Here is a 17,279-nt window from a genome sequence, read left to right on the forward strand (position 1 = left end):
TTTTTTTTTTTTTTGAATAATTAGAAGAAATAAAGATTAAATGTAAAAATTCGAAGAAAAGGGGAAAATATGGACAGACACAAAATATACAAGTTTTTGTAAAACACATAATCTCAGCGAGCTTACATCCGGGTTTTGAACCCTCGAAACGTGTATTGTGAAATTTACTTCTTGATCTAGACAAGCGTTTTCAAGACAAAACATTCATTATTTGTCTAATATTATAATCCATATAATTGAAGCGATATGTAAAAATAGAGGGAAAAAAATATGGAGGGGCAAAATATACAAGTTTTTGTAAAACACATATAATCTCAGCAAGCTTATATCCGACTTTTCAATCCTCAAAACAATGTATTTTGAAATTTACTTCTTGATATAGACAAGAGTTTTCAAGATAAAATTTTTTTCAAGATGAATTTTTATTCATGATTTTTCTAACATTATATATATTAGAATCTAAGTCGATTCTATCATATGATTGTCTCTACAATAATTGTATTTTCTTTTGAATAATTATATTTAAATATAGAAATTCTATAAATAGGGAAGAAAAATATGAAAAGGGACAAAATATACGGATTTATATAAAACACATATATGCTTGTCAAAATTATTAAATAAATAATGCGCATTGTTGTCACATCCGTCGATAATGAAGATACTCGCGCGTAAAATTCCAGTCGATACTGGTCACCGGGATTCGAATCGCGCTCGTGACGAGGTTTCACGAGAGTACAGTGGTACTACCAGCTGATATGTGACCAGCGCAGCCGATGCACTTGCACATATAACGCCTCTACGTAATCGTTTCGTAATGCATCGTTGCTATGGAAATCTCGCCGATGATATCTGACAGGACGAAATATCACGATGCGTCTTTGACACATTGCGGAAAGAAATGTCAAAAAAAAAAAAAGGGAGAAATTTTATGGCGATTTCGCGAAAATATTTCGCACGACAGCATGCACGATCGCATGGACATTCGACAGTCTGGTAATCGACGATTGACTTCGAAGCGAGGGATCAAGGTTGCCGCGCGATACATACGATTATTTCGCGACGCAAGGAAGGGATAGGATGGACAGTGTGAGTGCAAGAAAAAAAAACAAGGCGTACGACGTATACCATCGAGTAGAGTCGCTGAAGTAGATACAGTACACAGAATAGCGAGTTTGTGCAACAAAGATGGCGGTCGAGGATTTGGCAAAATCAACGATATTGCTTATCGCTCTGCACCGATCCTAGATTCGAGGCTATACACGCGGGACTGTATCGTCGATTATGTTTACTCACCAATGCCGGGGAAGGGGGAGAGAAATAGTTCACCAGGTCGGTCGCAATTTTCCCATCGCGAACCGCTTGTAGCTGCTCGTTGCACGACAAAAATGTTGATGTAATGGCCGATTTTATGGACCACCAGCGGTAGAAAACTCCGGGGGAACTTTGCGGGGGCAGCAGCATCGAGCGCGTGGTGCCATCAAACGTGCGCGAAACGAATCAAACACACAAAGTTGAATAGCGACGATCTCTATCGGTGGCTCAGGACACGATGGTTCTATTCAAAAATATTAAATAACGCGATGATAAATATTTCCTTAACGAAAATCTAATGTAAAACCTGTATCAGACTATGCATTGAAAATTAAGATTAAAGATTGAAATTCGATCAATCAGAAAAAAAGAAATTTTAGCTCCTTTTATTCTGATTAGTGAAATTCAAATCTTCAATTATCAATGCGTAATATGACATGGACTTAAAGCTATTTCTTTATATTTGCAAAATCGAATATTAAATCGAATATTAAATCGAGTCTTAAATAATAATTTCGTTAAATCCCATTCGAATAATTTATAAAATCCTCTATATACATTTATAAATTGGTGTATATTTAAATTTTCTTGTAAAAAGAAAATTATCTAAAAATAAATTGCACATTTTAAAAAAGGTTTGATTAACTTAGAAAACATATATAATTAAATATTAAAACACAAAAAATAGGACAAGGAAGAATTGTAAAAAAAAGAGATTATATTATAGCAACTCATAAACATATTTTCAATATTATATAAATATAAAAATATTCAACTGTTTGGTTATTACATACACATTTTTATCTTAAAGCTATCAAACTTTAACGATCTCGCAAGAGATATTACTGGAACTCCATTTATCACCGAGGGCCGGTTTCACGCTCAATCTGGCATAAGCGTGTTTGTGCATGCGTTCCGGATTCAGAGTCACGCATTCGTTGATCACTTTGCAATAAGATCGCATATCGGACGGTAAAATTAACACATGCGGTTGCTGATCGAAAAATGCATGCTTTTCCCATAAATCCGTGTCCACGTTCAGATCCTCGGACGGAGGATACACGGGGTAGAAACATGTTTGAGCGAGCACATGATCAGCCAGACGACCGAGTCTGTCACCTGTTATATTTCTGAAAATAATGCACGCATTTTTATATTTTTTATATACAAAATATTTATGATGGTTGTAATCGAAGAACGTTATCTCGTTGTTGTTGCAATTTTATAATAATTACACTTATAATACTTACGATATCTCTTCTTTCCCGATATGTTTGATTATGTCGACCGACGTGACTCCGATTTTCAAACCGGCAACATCTAATATACAGGGATCTGGCATCAGTTTCAAATTCGAATAATTTTGCAACTTTTTGTTAAAAACAGTATATTGAGGAGTTGGAAATATAGGTTCGTGATGTGCATCGCGATTAGAAGCTACCAACACGACTTGCGTGCTCTTCCTGCAATAAGATACATCTAATTATAATAAAAACAGAAATATAGTCTTTTTGTAAATCAATCTGTATATAATTATGAAGAAAAATATCCTATATATTACCTTGTCGATTCCATTATCCTTATGAGAATCTTCTCGAAAAATTCCTGATGTGTATCCCTAATGAGATTATTTTGTACTTCGGGGTGCGTATATTCGAGGAAAGGTCCGACAAGTATTAAAACGTGCGGTTCATCTGACGCAACTTTCTCCATCAAATCCCACAACGGCTGGTAAAGCGTATTATTGAGCGCGGTAAACGGTCCCGCCGCGACAGAAACATTGATCTTCGATTCGAGTCTAGGCGCGGATGCGGATGGCGCGTACGCCTTCGCGAATATCTCCTTCACGTATAATGTGTCGCCTATCGGATTAGTGGCCTCGACCGCTACAATCTGTCCGGAGAATACAGAGTACTGTTTCAGATTGCGAAAGTCCACCTCGATCGAGTTGGCCATCGAAGCGCCCCTTCGTCTCGTGCAACCCTCCAATGTCACCGAGTTTGCCGATTCCTTCTTCGCGTTGATGCGACCGAATGTCCGGAAGTACGTTTGATTTATGCTTCGTACGTTCTTCACGTAACGTAGTTCGGCAGCGACGTTACCGGTCGTCGCAGTCGCTGCCGACCACGTCTTGAACAGCCTACTGCCTAGAGTCCGGCACACCAACGTAAAAAGATGTCCCTGTTTCGATAGGATCTCGTACATATACCTTGCATTGCTGGGAACATGCGGTTCGTCGGACTTTATGACTTCGACTTCGTAATCTCCTGTCTTCTTCCACGACGCTACGGTCTCGCCGATGGAGAGCAGAATCTTTCCTTTGTCCGTCGCATTACGCTGATTCGATGTACTTCTGAAAACAATAACAGTATCTTTTTGCATGTAGCGCAATACATGTAAACTATGTCCAACTTTTTCTATTTAACTATACAATACTATTATTTCATAGAAATGACTAAATGTTTCATAATCACAAAATCAAATCGTAATAAATTGTTAAATCAGATTGTAATAAATGAAATCAAAAGCTTACAAATGTTTGTAATTTGTTATGATAAGAAGGAATGCTTACAACCGTTTGATATTAAAGCTATATGATATTAAAGATATAAAAAATGTGTTTACTAATATTATAATTATAATAAAAACAGAAATATAGTCTTTTTGTAAATCAATCTGTATATAATTATGAAGAAAAATATCCTATATATTACCTTGTCGATTCCATTATCCTTATGAGAATCTTCTCGAAAAATTCCTGATGTGTATCCCTAATGAGATTATTTTGTACTTCGGGGTGCGTATATTCGAGGAAAGGTCCGACAAGTATTAAAACGTGCGGTTCATCTGACGCAACTTTCTCCATCAAATCCCACAACGGCTGGTAAAGCGTATTATTGAGCGCGGTAAACGGTCCCGCCGCGACAGAAACATTGATCTTCGATTCGAGTCTAGGCGCGGATGCGGATGGCGCGTACGCCTTCGCGAATATCTCCTTCACGTATAATGTGTCGCCTATCGGATTAGTGGCCTCGACCGCTACAATCTGTCCGGAGAATACAGAGTACTGTTTCAGATTGCGAAAGTCCACCTCGATCGAGTTGGCCATCGAAGCGCCCCTTCGTCTCGTGCAACCCTCCAATGTCACCGAGTTTGCCGATTCCTTCTTCGCGTTGATGCGACCGAATGTCCGGAAGTACGTTTGATTTATGCTTCGTACGTTCTTCACGTAACGTAGTTCGGCAGCGACGTTACCGGTCGTCGCAGTCGCTGCCGACCACGTCTTGAACAGCCTACTGCCTAGAGTCCGGCACACCAACGTAAAAAGATGTCCCTGTTTCGATAGGATCTCGTACATATACCTTGCATTGCTGGGAACATGCGGTTCGTCGGACTTTATGACTTCGACTTCGTAATCTCCTGTCTTCTTCCACGACGCTACGGTCTCGCCGATGGAGAGCAGAATCTTTCCTTTGTCCGTCGCATTACGCTGATTCGATGTACTTCTGAAAACAATAACAGTATCTTTTTGCATGTAGCGCAATACATGTAAACTATGTCCAACTTTTTCTATTTAACTATACAATACTATTATTTCATAGAAATGACTAAATGTTTCATAATCACAAAATCAAATCGTAATAAATTGTTAAATCAGATTGTAATAAATGAAATCAAAAGCTTACAAATGTTTGTAATTTGTTATGATAAGAAGGAATGCTTACAACCGTTTGATATTAAAGCTATATGATATTAAAGATATAAAAAATGTGTTTACTAATATTAGTTATGATTCAAATAATCATACTTTTTTAGAAACACATAAAATATGAGAGAACGTATCATGTGCTAATATAATTTAAAAAAAAAAAATGTAAAACGGATCAAAGTTCTATTTAAAAAAATATCAATAATTTTAAAATCTCGAGAAATTGTTTGTTCATCAATCATATTTGCCCCTTTCAAATAATTAACGTTTTTCTCGGACATATTTTTCTGTATTATCAACAAGTAAAGTATTTAAGATGATCAAATTAGATAGGACATTCTGTATATGCGCGAGAGAATCTCTTTAATTATCTCAATAATTATTCGTCAGAGAAAAAAAATGATGTAAGAATTTTCGGTTCGGTTTGGTCCTAGGAATATGCTAGAATATTGTCCCAACCATATATAAAGTCTCAATCAATTAATGAGGGCAGACTCGAGCTTGCTGAAAAAACCTTTGCTTACAAGTTTTCGGCGTAGCTGTCTGGTGGAATCGAACACTCTGCAATTCTCGTTTTATCCGTCCGAGCATCCGTATCAATCTCTGGACTTCGCGCGCGCTGCAACGAGACAAAAGAAAACAATTACCCATCTTCTGATCGCACATCGAACTCGTCAGCCCGTAAAGTCAACATAATTACAACGCACGTGAACGTTTAATTTAAGGGCTTTCTAAACCATCTTGTATTTTTTAAATTAGAGATTATGTATTACAATTGTAGAGACAACTTCGCTCTCGTAATATATACTTTACATTTTTTTAATATGATTTAAGATGATTTGAAGATAAACTTTCCAATTGTTATTATACATCTGGCGACATTGCAATATTTCATTTTTCTGAACGCAATGCATTAGGAATATATGATGCAATGTAGGGTAAATAAAACGGAATTGTAAATATGTACTCTTACAATATTCTTTTCTAAATATTAAATCTCTAATGAGACAAGATCCGGCGTTTACTACGTGTATTTACAATTATCATGTGATATTTAAGATTTTAATATAAATTCATATTATATAAAAATATGTAAAGATATATTAATATCTTCAAAATAGAGAGACCTGAAGGCTTATGCTCTGACTTTTCAGTTTTTTTTACAAATGATATAGATTATGTATGTATATACAATAATGAGTATATATATTATTATACATATATGTATATATATATATATGTATGAGTGTATGTGTATTTATTTATTTATTTATTTATAACAGGTTTTGTAGCAAAATAACGGAGTCTTTCATTATCAATGTTGCCTCGAGAGCACGCATGAATCTTATGAAATATGTAACACATATATATGTTTTAATGATACACACATATTTATTGGAAGGAAGTACTTTTGGTATCAAGATAGATTACCGTAGACGAGTATGTATCTAGTCACGAAATGATACAATGCACGTGCACCAAATTCGTACTCGTCTATGGAATTACTTTCTTCCTTTGTCTTTAAAATTCGTCGCCGAACGTTTAACCGATTTACAATAATCTCGCAGTTCACGTTTCATTTTTAAAGATCTTAGAGATTTATTATTCGATCGGTCAATTTAGAAAGAACGCATTACTTCGATACATAGCTATTTCTTGATTATAGTGTGTGACACGCGTTGTCTCGAATCAGCTGATTGTTGTTGACGTCATTTTGTCAATTTCGGCGATCGATTTTTTACACGAGCTTGGCTGCGATGCTCGAACGTGCTTAATGAGTGTGGATCTAGTCACAACTTTATCGACCGTGCACTAGACCGCCACTCATTAGGCAAATTCGGAAAGAAATCGTCCGGTCCTGTGGACTCTCCTCCTTCTCCGGGGGTGGCTTGATCTCGCAAACGCAATAAAAAACGCTTTGCTAACGCGTTGCGTGTACGCGAATACAGCAAGAAGGAAACAACGACGACGAACGCCATTGCTGGTTATAAAAAGGTTAACTGTGATTAACCTGTTCGCTCTCTTAACGCCCGCTTTATTACGCATTGTTTCAATCAAGTTCAAGAGACAGTCCCAGCTTGTTCGCGTTCGATGCCGTCCGATCCGTTCGATCCAAGTCGAGGCGGTTCGTTCTCGGTTTCAAAATGCTTCACGACCGCCTGCAACCACGTACGTTACGTTACGTTATGTTACGTTACGTTACACGAGTAACGTTTCCTCGCACACACGTAACATGTCCTGTCTCCCTCTCACGCTCTGTGTCCCTCTCCTCTCTCCCTCGTTGAGTGCGCGACGAACCGCGAAGGTTTTATACTGAGCATTAGCGAAACGAATTTTTTGATTCCTGGCGAAGAAATATTTAAATGTCTGTCTCTCTCTCTCTCTATTTCTTTTGGCAGAGACATTTTGATTTTCTGATTAAATATGAAGATGTATAATAAATCGTGGTACAATCGAGGAGCGGTTTTCCTCGTTTAAAAACGAATCGAATACGTAAAATAAAATTTCTGTTTTCGAGAAAGCCGAGTTTTATAATTCGTCTCGTTGACTAACAATAAGCTTGGTTTATCGTTGTGTAGAGTGCTATTCTCTGTGTCCGCTATCTGTGTCCGTAAATATTATCGTTGGAATTAGTTTGACTTTTCGTTCGAACTATCCGTTTTTATCAAGCTGACGCGATGAGAAGATATAGAAAATACACTGATTTATTGGAGCTTTCTACTAACTCGATAATTTCATTGCTATATCGACAAACAAAGGCCACGTAATGTTAGGCTCAGAATGTGTAATCGATATAGACACAAAGACACACTATCTATTTATAGGTAACCTCAGATTTGAAAAACAAATTTGTTTCTATATATTTAAACTGATAGAACATTAAATTTACTAGAATATATTTTTTTCAAAGGAAAAAAAAAAAAAAAAATAATAATAATTCTCGCTTATCAGCGCTCAAATCTAGATAATAAATAAGATTTTATTATATTTGCACCTTTAAAATTTAATTCCTAAAAAGCTCTCCGCTTTCAATTGTGTTTGAATCAACTTGAAAACTTTATCTCCTTCAACATTTTTGTTAAGGAAAAATCTCGACTGTAAAAAATTGAAAATAAAAACATAATTTTCTCAGTCTGTGATATTTTGTACAGAAACAAATCCTTAGATGTTACTTACGAGACTATAAGTGTCTCGATTGACTTCCTCTCTCTCTCTCTCCCTTCGCTCCAATATTTTTTCCCATTTATCCTTGACATCTTTCGACCTGTTGTTCCCGTTGAAAAAGTACGTTAAATTTTCAACGGTCGTACTCACGTCCCTAATGAAACGATCCAACCGTCTCGATCGACTGTTCACGCGCGTTTAGACGTCCACGGATATTGATCTATCTCATCTGACATGAGTCACGCGGCGCAAAGGATAGAGATGAAAGAAATGCCCGACGGACCGAAAGCCGTGCGGGCGAGGGAAGAGATTGGAACAGTTGTTGCTCAATTGTGCTTAATTGATGAAGAGAGAAAGAGAGAGAGAGAGAGAGACACACTAACATGTCTACGCCAGGAACCCGTTGCTCGAATGCGCTAGATGCAAATTATTCGCACTGCCGATCGGCGGGAACGCGGGACGGTCTGTCGATTGATTCTCGACGAATGATCGGAGAGAAAGTTTGCGGCGAACCAACGAAAGCCGGTAACCGTCGATGAGATTCGCTGGAAAATCTCTAACGCTGAAAATCCTTTAATGCTGTATTCCTTAAGCGATTACAAGATTTGTTTTCTTCCTCTACGTAACTTTAGACTGAAAAAAATGAAAGAATTTAAGAGAAATAATTATACGTATATATCAGCAATCTTGAAATATTATAATAATTATGTAAATTTAATTTAATTTATTATTATAAATATTATAATATTATATCTTGAAATATTATATAAAATAAAACAAAAAAAAAAAAAAATTACATGAATTTTACAAGTAAATAATGAAATCAAAGAGATTCCGGCTTTAAAGAAACAGTGTCCAGAAATGACGATTCAAATTTTTGCACCATTAAAGGAAATAATATATCTGTTCGCTGCAATGTGTGATAAACTTTGAAAACATAAATTATATTAATTTTGAATCTTTAACGGCAGCAAAATTTAAATTTTAATCCCATACTCATACTGACCTTTCAATTCGTAGTTAAAGAAAATTATCTAACGCGATCGTCTCCCCGCGAGAATCGAATCCGTAGTCGGGCGTTATTTTACGAGCGATATTAAAGATTAAAATAAGAACGGAATGCACGCCGTGTGTCGTGTTCGTGGTCGGCGCAACAGGTTGTAGCAACAGGCGACGCGATCAACAGGATTCATCGAACCAACGGTCGACGCACTCGTGTCCGCGCGCTTCTCTCTCCGACGAATGCGCATGCGCGCGTAACCGCGCGGCACGCATATCACGACGAGATCGAGCCTCCGATTTCCGCTTTCGCGATCGCGATCGTGCATCGCCGCAATATAGAATCGTGACAAAGGTATCGCCGCGCAATGATCGCGATGACCGTTCGCCTTCGCGAGCTTCACTCGCGCCAAAATCCATCATGGCCGCCAAAGTTGCCGCTTCTCTCTCGCGTTCGTCGCATCGGCGATACGTAACTTTTTAGAAACGACACCACATGTACACATGACGCACACACACATACGCACAGATAACGGTGATCGATGCGCGATCGCTGCTAAAAGATTTTACCCGAAACTGATTGTTTAGAGACGAATCGCGGGGCCCCGATTATTCGAAAGAAATTTCACTCGCGACGAGAGACGCCGTGTCAGACGCTGATGGTGGCGTTGCATCGGCGACGCCATCGAGATTACCGAGCCGTGTAATAGCTAATCCGTAACGATACGAATCGTGTAACTGCAAAGTGTTATTGACTCGTCGAGCACCGAACGAAAAATAATGCGCGAGCGTGGATCGTGAAAAGTGTGAATCTCCGAATCCGAGGAGACATGCGCGAACGCGAGCAACGAACCGACGACGGTACACTGGGAAGTCCTTGAAAACTGAAATCGTGCCCTTCGAAAGAAATCTGCTCGGATCTCGGGATAGGGGAGGGAGAAGGAAAGACCCTCTCTCTCTTCCTCATCACGCTGGAGTAGCGCGCTCTGTCCTCGTTCCACCAATAGAAACGGGGATTGCCCCCTCTCCCCTCTACATCTCGACGGAATATCCTTCGTGGAAGGGAGAGGCGGGATAATGTGGACGATTTTTGTAGTGGGAATTATTATATATATATATATATATATACACACACACACATATATATTTCTATACGTGAAAGGTCCTTTAACGATATCTCTTTTATGTTTCTCGAAGAATTTACCTGTCGACGGGGCGATACGTTTCGAAAATGTTATGCAGCTTCTACGCGAACACTTTCGAGCGGCATAAAAATTCGTGCATGTATACATATGAGAAGAAAGCAGTGCACGATGTAGCAAAAAGCTCAAATAAGGGATACTATAAATCGACTGCAAGGAATGCGAGACAATGTTGGCAGAATGTTGGCACGAGTCAACTTAATAAATTTCTTAGTATTTTTTGAAAGAAAATCGTTTCGTTTCGGTGTTTTGAAGGAACCTTTTCGTGATCCTTCCAGGAATAGCATTGTTATAAGGACGATTCCTGCCGTTCCGGCAACAGGTGTCTCGCGTTAACATCCATTCGCACAAACTTAAAAGTTTAAGAGTATATTCGAATATTTGCCACGTTGGCAAGTGCAAATTATATTTAAAAAAAAAATTGACTATATAGTGCTATGTATATTATTTCTAAATGAAATTTATAGAATAATGATTTAATAAAATAGTCACATCTTCGTACTTCATAATTAAGGAATATCTTAATTAAAGTTATACATATATTACTATCTTCTATATAACTAAATCAATAAAGGTAATAAAAACTTACCTTTGATAGTCTAGTTTCGGCACAGCCATACATGCTAAGCATATCATCGTTTTCACTATAATGTTCATATGTAAGGCGCAATATATGCATTAAAGAGCTCAAACTATTATTTATCTATGTCTCAAAATAAAGACAATTTCATAAGATATTAAAGGATACGTATCTCTATTTGCACTAAATCCTTGTTTATCCATTGTACTTTGTTTTTTATTCGTATTATTTTCCATGATTAAACCATGCAATTTATAATCCTTTTTCAAGACTGTATTTTCCATGTTAACGAGAGTTTCAAGAGTAGGATCAATGTCGTTATTGTTATTGACACAAAAAGTAAGCCACAGTTCCGTAAGCTTCTCCACGTCCACATTGTAAGATTCGCAAAGTTCGAAACCTGCATCATAGTCATATAGTCATTAATTCCAATTATATCTGCTTTTCAATTAAAATATCAGGAAATAAAATTTCTAATATTTTTAATATATGGAATGCAGTCAGCATAAAATAATACTAATATTTTAATTTATTTAGACCAAGCTTCATCAACATTGTATAAATTTAATCTTAATTCCTATAATCTTTTTCACGTCTTTGCAAAACTAGAATTGGAAAAAAATAAAAAGAACATATTCAATTATATGGCCAAAATTAACGGTATTCTCTTTTTCCAAATCTCTTAAATTGTAAATAGCTAAGATATTTGTCAGTTTTAAAAGTAAGGTTATAGGAGAACAAAGAGAGAGAGAGAGAAATAAAATATATATCCTTTTTGCACTACATATAAAATTGCCGTTTTACGAAAGATATACATTCATTTGATCGTTCAAAGATATAATTCTAAAATTTAATTTTCAACAAGTTTTACATTTATGATCAAGTCAACATAAAGTGCAAGATTGTAATTTTAGGGAAAAACTATCGATATCTTTATGAATTATATATTATATATCAAAGAAGAGCTTACATTTATCGAGAATGGCATCACTTTCGACTTTACAGCCCAACTCTTGGAACAAATTCCGCAGAGAATCCTTTCTTTCCATTTTGCATGTAGTCACACTCGCTCCGTTTTCGTCCACTTTTACCGCCAAAACTCGGCAAGTTCAAAGTTCAAACCATAGACACAATACTTATATATAGTAGCGAAACTCCCTGTCGACATCCAGTATTGGCCAAAATAAAGTGCGCATGCGCGAAATAAGTAAGTTGACCAGCGACGCTGTTCAGATTTCTCTTTCGCTTTTCTAAATAAAGAAACCAAAAATATAAAATAAATGTTTGTAATTAATTATGTTGTACGATATTATATAAATATAAAATTAATAGAATAAAAATAAGAAAATAAAATTCGATTTTTCAAACATTTAAATAATCAAATTTAAATAACGAATTTTGATATTTTATATATATGCTAAGTAGTTTACAAATAAATTATGCTATATATTAATAAAAAATGTGCATATATTCGTACATCTACAAATATTTCAACTTGTAGAATAAAGAATTGTATATATATTTTTATTAGAATTATTTTTATATATGTTCCATACAAGCTCGGAATATTTCTACTTTTAAATGCATTTTCTTTCATGTATTCTCAACGCACATTTAGCGCTAAATATAGCTATCCAAATTTCATTTAAATTGTGTGTGTACAGTTTCACATGTTAGAAAAATATATAAAACCTAGTATATCAAGGACAAGATTTAGCGATAAATATCACACTAGATATATATCATTTTGTCCAATAATATCTATAATACTTATAACCATTCGCACATGGATTCAGTTTTATAAATAGTTAAACTGTTGCGCACTCTATATGTACATATCCAATTTTGAAATTAAATCAACTATTGTCAATTCATAGAAATAAAATATTGCAAAACTTAATATTTTTAAATAATGTAATATATATTCCAGCTTCATATGAGTAACTAAATATGGATACGGAAATTTTTAAATTTCAACAATTGGATTCACATATACAAGTGCTCTGATTAATTATTTGTCGGTACAAAATGATGTTTATCTTTGTTCCAAAGCTCTATCAGTGTTTGAGATGTGTCTAAATTTGGAAACCTCTCTATCCATGATTGAATAAGTCCTGTAAATGAGGATTCATAATTCTTCAGTATCACATTACTAGGATCAAAGCCTGTAACAAACAGAAAAATTAAAATTAAAAGAAAAATTTATTCATAAGTCGCGATAAGCATATATAACTTAGGTAACACATATGCTTAAAGAACATCATCGAAAAACATGTCTCCTAACTTTGAAATATACATATAGTTATTAATTTTTTATTTTAACACGTACCGTCAATAAATGTATTTAATTGAACAAAGATCTTCCTTGGCTCTTTGCGAGACAGGATTATATTTCTCCAATGAGCCCACGGATGCACTCCACTTTCAGGCACTTCGCTATATCTGTCATATATTTCCTTAGCTGACTCGATATCTCCTATACTCTTATAAACATGCAATTTTAAGAGAAAATCTCCGATGGCTTTTTTACCGACTGTGGAAATTTTCCTTCGATCCACAGTCATTAGAAGATTCTTTCCTTCTTCAGTTTCGACAACATTAACAAAATCCTGTCCCGCTTCCAAGCACACTCTAAGCAAAACGTAACGTGCTTGAGCATGAGCTTGCGACCATGTCCCGGTGGACGGTTGATACATCTCGAAGGCTTTGGCGAAACCAGCCCATAATAGAGATAGCCAGTTCACATAGACTATGTCATCTGCTTCAGATCCTTCATAACCGAATATATTCAACACTTCCTTCTCCAAACTCAAATAAAGACCGACCGCCTCTGCTCTGCATTCCTCGTATGAAGATCCCATGGCGCCGAATTTAGAGTCGTAGGTCTCTCCTTTTAGAAAATACTTGTCTATCTTATTTCCATTTAGAGGATTCTTTACGTTGTCGCGATCGAAGTTGAAGCTATCCGGCCCTGTCTGTTTGAAATATTTACCGGTACCATGGCCGAGAAGCTCGTGTAGACCAACTTGCACCTCGAAGCTAGCTATCCTGTATTTGTGCATCAACGCCTGGTCGGTTTCAGACAGAAACGGAATCACGTTAACGTCCTTCATATGCGCAGGTAAAACGTTCCCTAAAGATACATTCTTAAAACCTTCCGATTGCCTGATCTCGTCGTAATTCGGGATATTAATTCCCGATGGAATACAAGAACCCGCGAACGTTAGGACGTCCAAGGAGGTAAAGTCTGGCTTCAAGAATGTGTCTTTTTCAAAATCGCTGTTCCATGGTAACTTGGGAATCAATTCTTCGGCTCTATTAACCAATGTAGCAAATTTTGCAGACATTTCTTTATTTACCATCGCCACGAAACCTTCAAACTCTCCTCGTTGACCCGCCGGATCTCTATACGTCTCAATGAAGCCGATATAAGTCTCAATAACCGGTCCTTTATCCTTTATCCAAAGACGAGAACCATTCTTATGATCATTCAAAGATCCTGTTCTAAAATGATCAATATACCTATCCAACATATCTTTTTCGATCTGATTGGACGCATATTCCTTGGCTTTCCCGAGGTTCTCCACGACTGGCACCAATAGTTTGCTGTAATCTCCTCTTGTGATTTTAAATCTAGCATTTCCATATGTTTCTTCGGGAAGCGTTATTTTAGGATCGTCTAAGGTCTCCACGGATGCCAGTTTGATTTCATATACATCGATGCATTTATCGTTAGCTGAGGGATCGTGCGTTGTCGTCTTGAAGCATCTTGCATTATAGGATTCCAATCCCTTATGTTCCATAAATGCGTTGACCCTATCTGCATCCTCTTTAGTACAGTTTGCAGAGAAATAAGTTGTGATACCTTTATCGCTTAATCCCAGTGACTTCAGCTTGCCATCTAAAGAATACAGGCTGTTTGATATATTATTCCAAATATCATGTATTTCTGTAGGATTATCCTTATAGGCCTTTGAAGCTTTCACTATTGTCTCAAATGTATTTTTGGGAAGATTGGGGATAATTTTAGTATCACCCATAGCTTTGTAGTTTCCTGCATTAGCAAATATTCCGCAACTGTAAACTAAGAAAGCCTATAAAAGAAGAGGTATTTTGTTTAATATATCATTTAATACACATATTTATTTAATAATCTACAAATATAAAAGAAGGTGAAAGAGACAGCATAAAAGCAATATGTTAAGAAGAAACAATTCTTTTTACCGTAAATTCATCTTCGGTAACATTGGCACATGTAGCAGCATTTTTCAATTCGTCGATAGGTTCTGCGAGATAAATTTTATGTAACAATGCAAATATTAATGGAGATTCCGGTGATGTTTGTATTAATACTATTAATCCTCCATTCCATGCTGCTTGACTCAAATAATGGGCATATAGTTTCTCCTTTTGTGTCAAAGCTTTAAATGCAGTTTCACATTCTAATGCAACAACAGGCTGATTGTTGGGTAATGTATACAAAGTAATGTCCACACTCATTGTCGAATATGCTTGTTTCACACTAAAAAGAAAAAAACAAAGGAGTTACAGATTTGAAGTTATGCAAATTAATTATATATTGCTTAAAATATGAATTCTTATCTACATCCATAATAAACAACACAAATATTACTTGCAAAAATAAATATTTAAATAGTAATCTTATTGAAAGTACTGTTCAACTATGCTACTACTAATAACGTACTAAAAAAAAATTTCAAGTCGGTGCATAATTTCATCGAGATCAGATTTTTCGATATTATATACACACAAAAATTCATTCATATGTTTATTCGTGACAATAGAAAAGACCACACAAATGAGGAATTAACGTGATTTATTTTGTATTTATAGCGTTATGGAACTCATTGAAGTTGAATGTGTTTCGAGTACGTTATTAGTAAGTAATCACTTGTTTATCATCTAACGGGATTTCTAATTCGAGATTCATATCTCACAGATATCACACACCACGAGTATCGTCCGCTACTTGAATTCTCGATTTGCGTTCTTCTGCGTACAATAGGTCCTAAATAATTTGCTTTGCGAACAACTTTCGCGACGTATAGTAACGTAAAATACGATCGCTTGCAGTCAGTAACAGCGATTAACCTGAATGCATTTAAAACTTGCGACTTTAACATATTAATAGACATCTATATGTCGAGACTTCAACAGCATTGATAAAAAAAAAGTGACGTAATGGAGTAATATATGTCACTTCGAATAGTTATTTGGTTTGCGCGCCTTTCGTGTAAAATATAATAAATTTTTGATACTTTTGGGTATCGCTACCAATAGATGTAACAAAAATAATATATAATTTGAGTGTAATTTCATAAATAGTTTTGAATTGTTCACTTACCGAATCAAATAGGTAGCAAAGAGCGAGACTGCAGAAAAAAGATAAAACTTTAATAAGCTTTTTATTTTTATCAAGTAGATCAAGAATTAGATAAGATAAACTCGTTTCAAAGATGCTTCAGGTGTATCATAAATGCATTCCTGTTACTATGCACTTTTTGAAAGAACGTATCGTGTCTAGATATTTCTTATGAGTCGAGGCTATTTGAAATAATATCCCAACAAACACAGAATATAACTGCTATATAACATGGGAATAACATGTAATGTAACGGTTGTTAGATTTATCCTAGAATATTCTTGGAATAATAGACTGTGATTGGTCAATTTGCTAACGACTAACGACTCATTGTAGACCGGGCTTTATAGTTACCTTATTATTTATATACAGATTTTTTGTTGCATACCTGTGTTTTTCATGCTGTCCGTAAACAACTAATAATTGTACTGTATTCTTTCGCACTTAAAATTTCACGTATATGTCACGGCATCGTCATACGAAATACTCCAAACGACTCCAACCCCCCTCCCCCCTCCATCAGAGTGCATTAGTTCTTTTTGTTTTTCGAGGCAAATATGAACCAACAAACGTTTTAATTAGTTTTTCTGTGACCAACAAACGATTGCGCATCGATTGAACTAAGTTTGAAACAAAAATATCTTTCCGGCTAACTTCACACAAAATTTTGTTTTTGTGTTTTCAAAAAAAATATTAACCAACAAACGTTGTAATTAGACCAACAATCACCAACAAACGACCAACAAACGATCCATAAAAAAAAAAATTATAAAAGTGAATGTTGACCGGCTAACTTTATGGAGCTGGGCTGCGGCACATAGAAAAACTTAAATAGTAAGAGCCGTGGCACATAAAAAAAACTTAAGCAGTAAGGGCCGTGGCACATAAAAAAACTTAAGCAGTAAGACTTAAGACGTAAGCGAATTG

The 17,279-nt window shown here is 35.9% G+C and overlaps 3 protein-coding genes across 9 annotated transcripts in view; all 3 read right to left on the reverse strand.

Annotated features, from left to right (window-relative positions):
• The window catches only part of LOC115239884 (steroid hormone receptor ERR2), a 21,487-nt gene extending 19,904 nt beyond the window's left edge, over positions 1 to 1,583 (reverse strand). For 2 of the 5 annotated variants that reach the window (XM_029814704.1, XM_029814703.1), the window contains exon 1: positions 1,297 to 1,579. In XM_029814704.1, coding sequence (XP_029670564.1) covers positions 1,297 to 1,464 — 168 coding nt within the window. In that variant the 5' untranslated portion in view covers positions 1,465 to 1,579. Of the gene's footprint in view, positions 1 to 1,296 lie in introns of all 5 variants that reach the window. The other 3 variants (XM_029814706.1, XM_029814705.1, XM_029814707.1) reach the window with 3 other exon arrangements.
• Positions 1,584 to 2,019: 436 nt separating this feature from the next.
• Positions 2,020 to 12,110, reverse strand: LOC115239968 (DNA polymerase alpha subunit B). Its single transcript, XM_029814867.1, has 7 exons — positions 11,940 to 12,110; positions 11,138 to 11,369; positions 10,979 to 11,033; positions 5,548 to 5,642; positions 4,029 to 4,820; positions 2,565 to 2,777; positions 2,020 to 2,444 (listed from the first exon to the last, which is right to left on the reverse strand). Exons 1-7 carry the CDS (start codon positions 12,016 to 12,018, stop codon positions 2,129 to 2,131), a joined length of 1,782 nt encoding a protein of 593 aa, XP_029670727.1. The 5' UTR covers positions 12,019 to 12,110; the 3' UTR covers positions 2,020 to 2,128.
• A 357-nt stretch (positions 12,111 to 12,467) lies between these two features.
• Positions 12,468 to 16,554, reverse strand: LOC115239918 (dipeptidyl peptidase 3). 3 transcript variants are annotated; one of them, XM_029814780.1, is made up of 4 exons: positions 16,335 to 16,554; positions 15,194 to 15,491; positions 13,299 to 15,063; positions 12,468 to 13,134 (listed from the first exon to the last, which is right to left on the reverse strand). In XM_029814780.1, the coding sequence occupies exons 2-4, from the start codon at positions 15,467 to 15,469 to the stop codon at positions 12,977 to 12,979; spliced, it is 2,199 nt and encodes a 732-aa protein (XP_029670640.1). In that variant the 5' UTR covers positions 15,470 to 15,491; positions 16,335 to 16,554; the 3' UTR covers positions 12,468 to 12,976. The 3 variants fall into 3 exon arrangements, with proteins under 3 accessions (XP_029670640.1, XP_029670639.1, XP_029670641.1); XM_029814779.1 differs by lacking the exon at positions 16,335 to 16,554 and adding an exon at positions 15,941 to 16,174; XM_029814781.1 differs by lacking the exon at positions 16,335 to 16,554 and adding an exon at positions 15,928 to 16,050.
• Between the last annotated feature and the right edge of the window lie 725 nt (positions 16,555 to 17,279).

This window comes from Formica exsecta, unplaced genomic scaffold (assembly GCF_003651465.1).
Source record: "Formica exsecta isolate Colony F162 unplaced genomic scaffold, ASM365146v1 scaffold4, whole genome shotgun sequence".
Lineage (NCBI taxonomy): Eukaryota > Metazoa > Arthropoda > Insecta > Hymenoptera > Formicidae > Formica > Formica exsecta.

Excerpts from the sequence above, each read along its gene's own strand:
- LOC115239968 (XM_029814867.1), bottom strand. The coding sequence starts at position 12,018 with ATGGAAAGAAAGGATTCTCTGCGGAATTTGTTCCAAGAGTTGGGCTGT. Across the intron at positions 5,643-10,978 it reads CCGAAACTAGACTATCAAAG|CGCGCGCGAAGTCCAGAGAT; the intron begins GTAAGTTTTTAT and ends GTCTCGTTGCAG. Across the intron at positions 2,778-4,028 it reads AGGATAATGGAATCGACAAG|GAAGAGCACGCAAGTCGTGT; the intron begins GTAATATATAGG and ends ATCTTATTGCAG.
- LOC115239918 (XM_029814779.1), bottom strand. The coding sequence starts at position 16,125 with ATGTCTATTAATATGTTAAAGTCGCAAGTTTTAAATGCATTCAGGTTA. Across the intron at positions 15,492-15,940 it reads AGTAGCGGACGATACTCGTG|TGTGAAACAAGCATATTCGA; the intron begins GTGTGTGATATC and ends TTTTCTTTTTAG. Across the intron at positions 13,135-13,298 it reads ATTAAATACATTTATTGACG|GCTTTGATCCTAGTAATGTG; the intron begins GTACGTGTTAAA and ends TGTTTGTTACAG.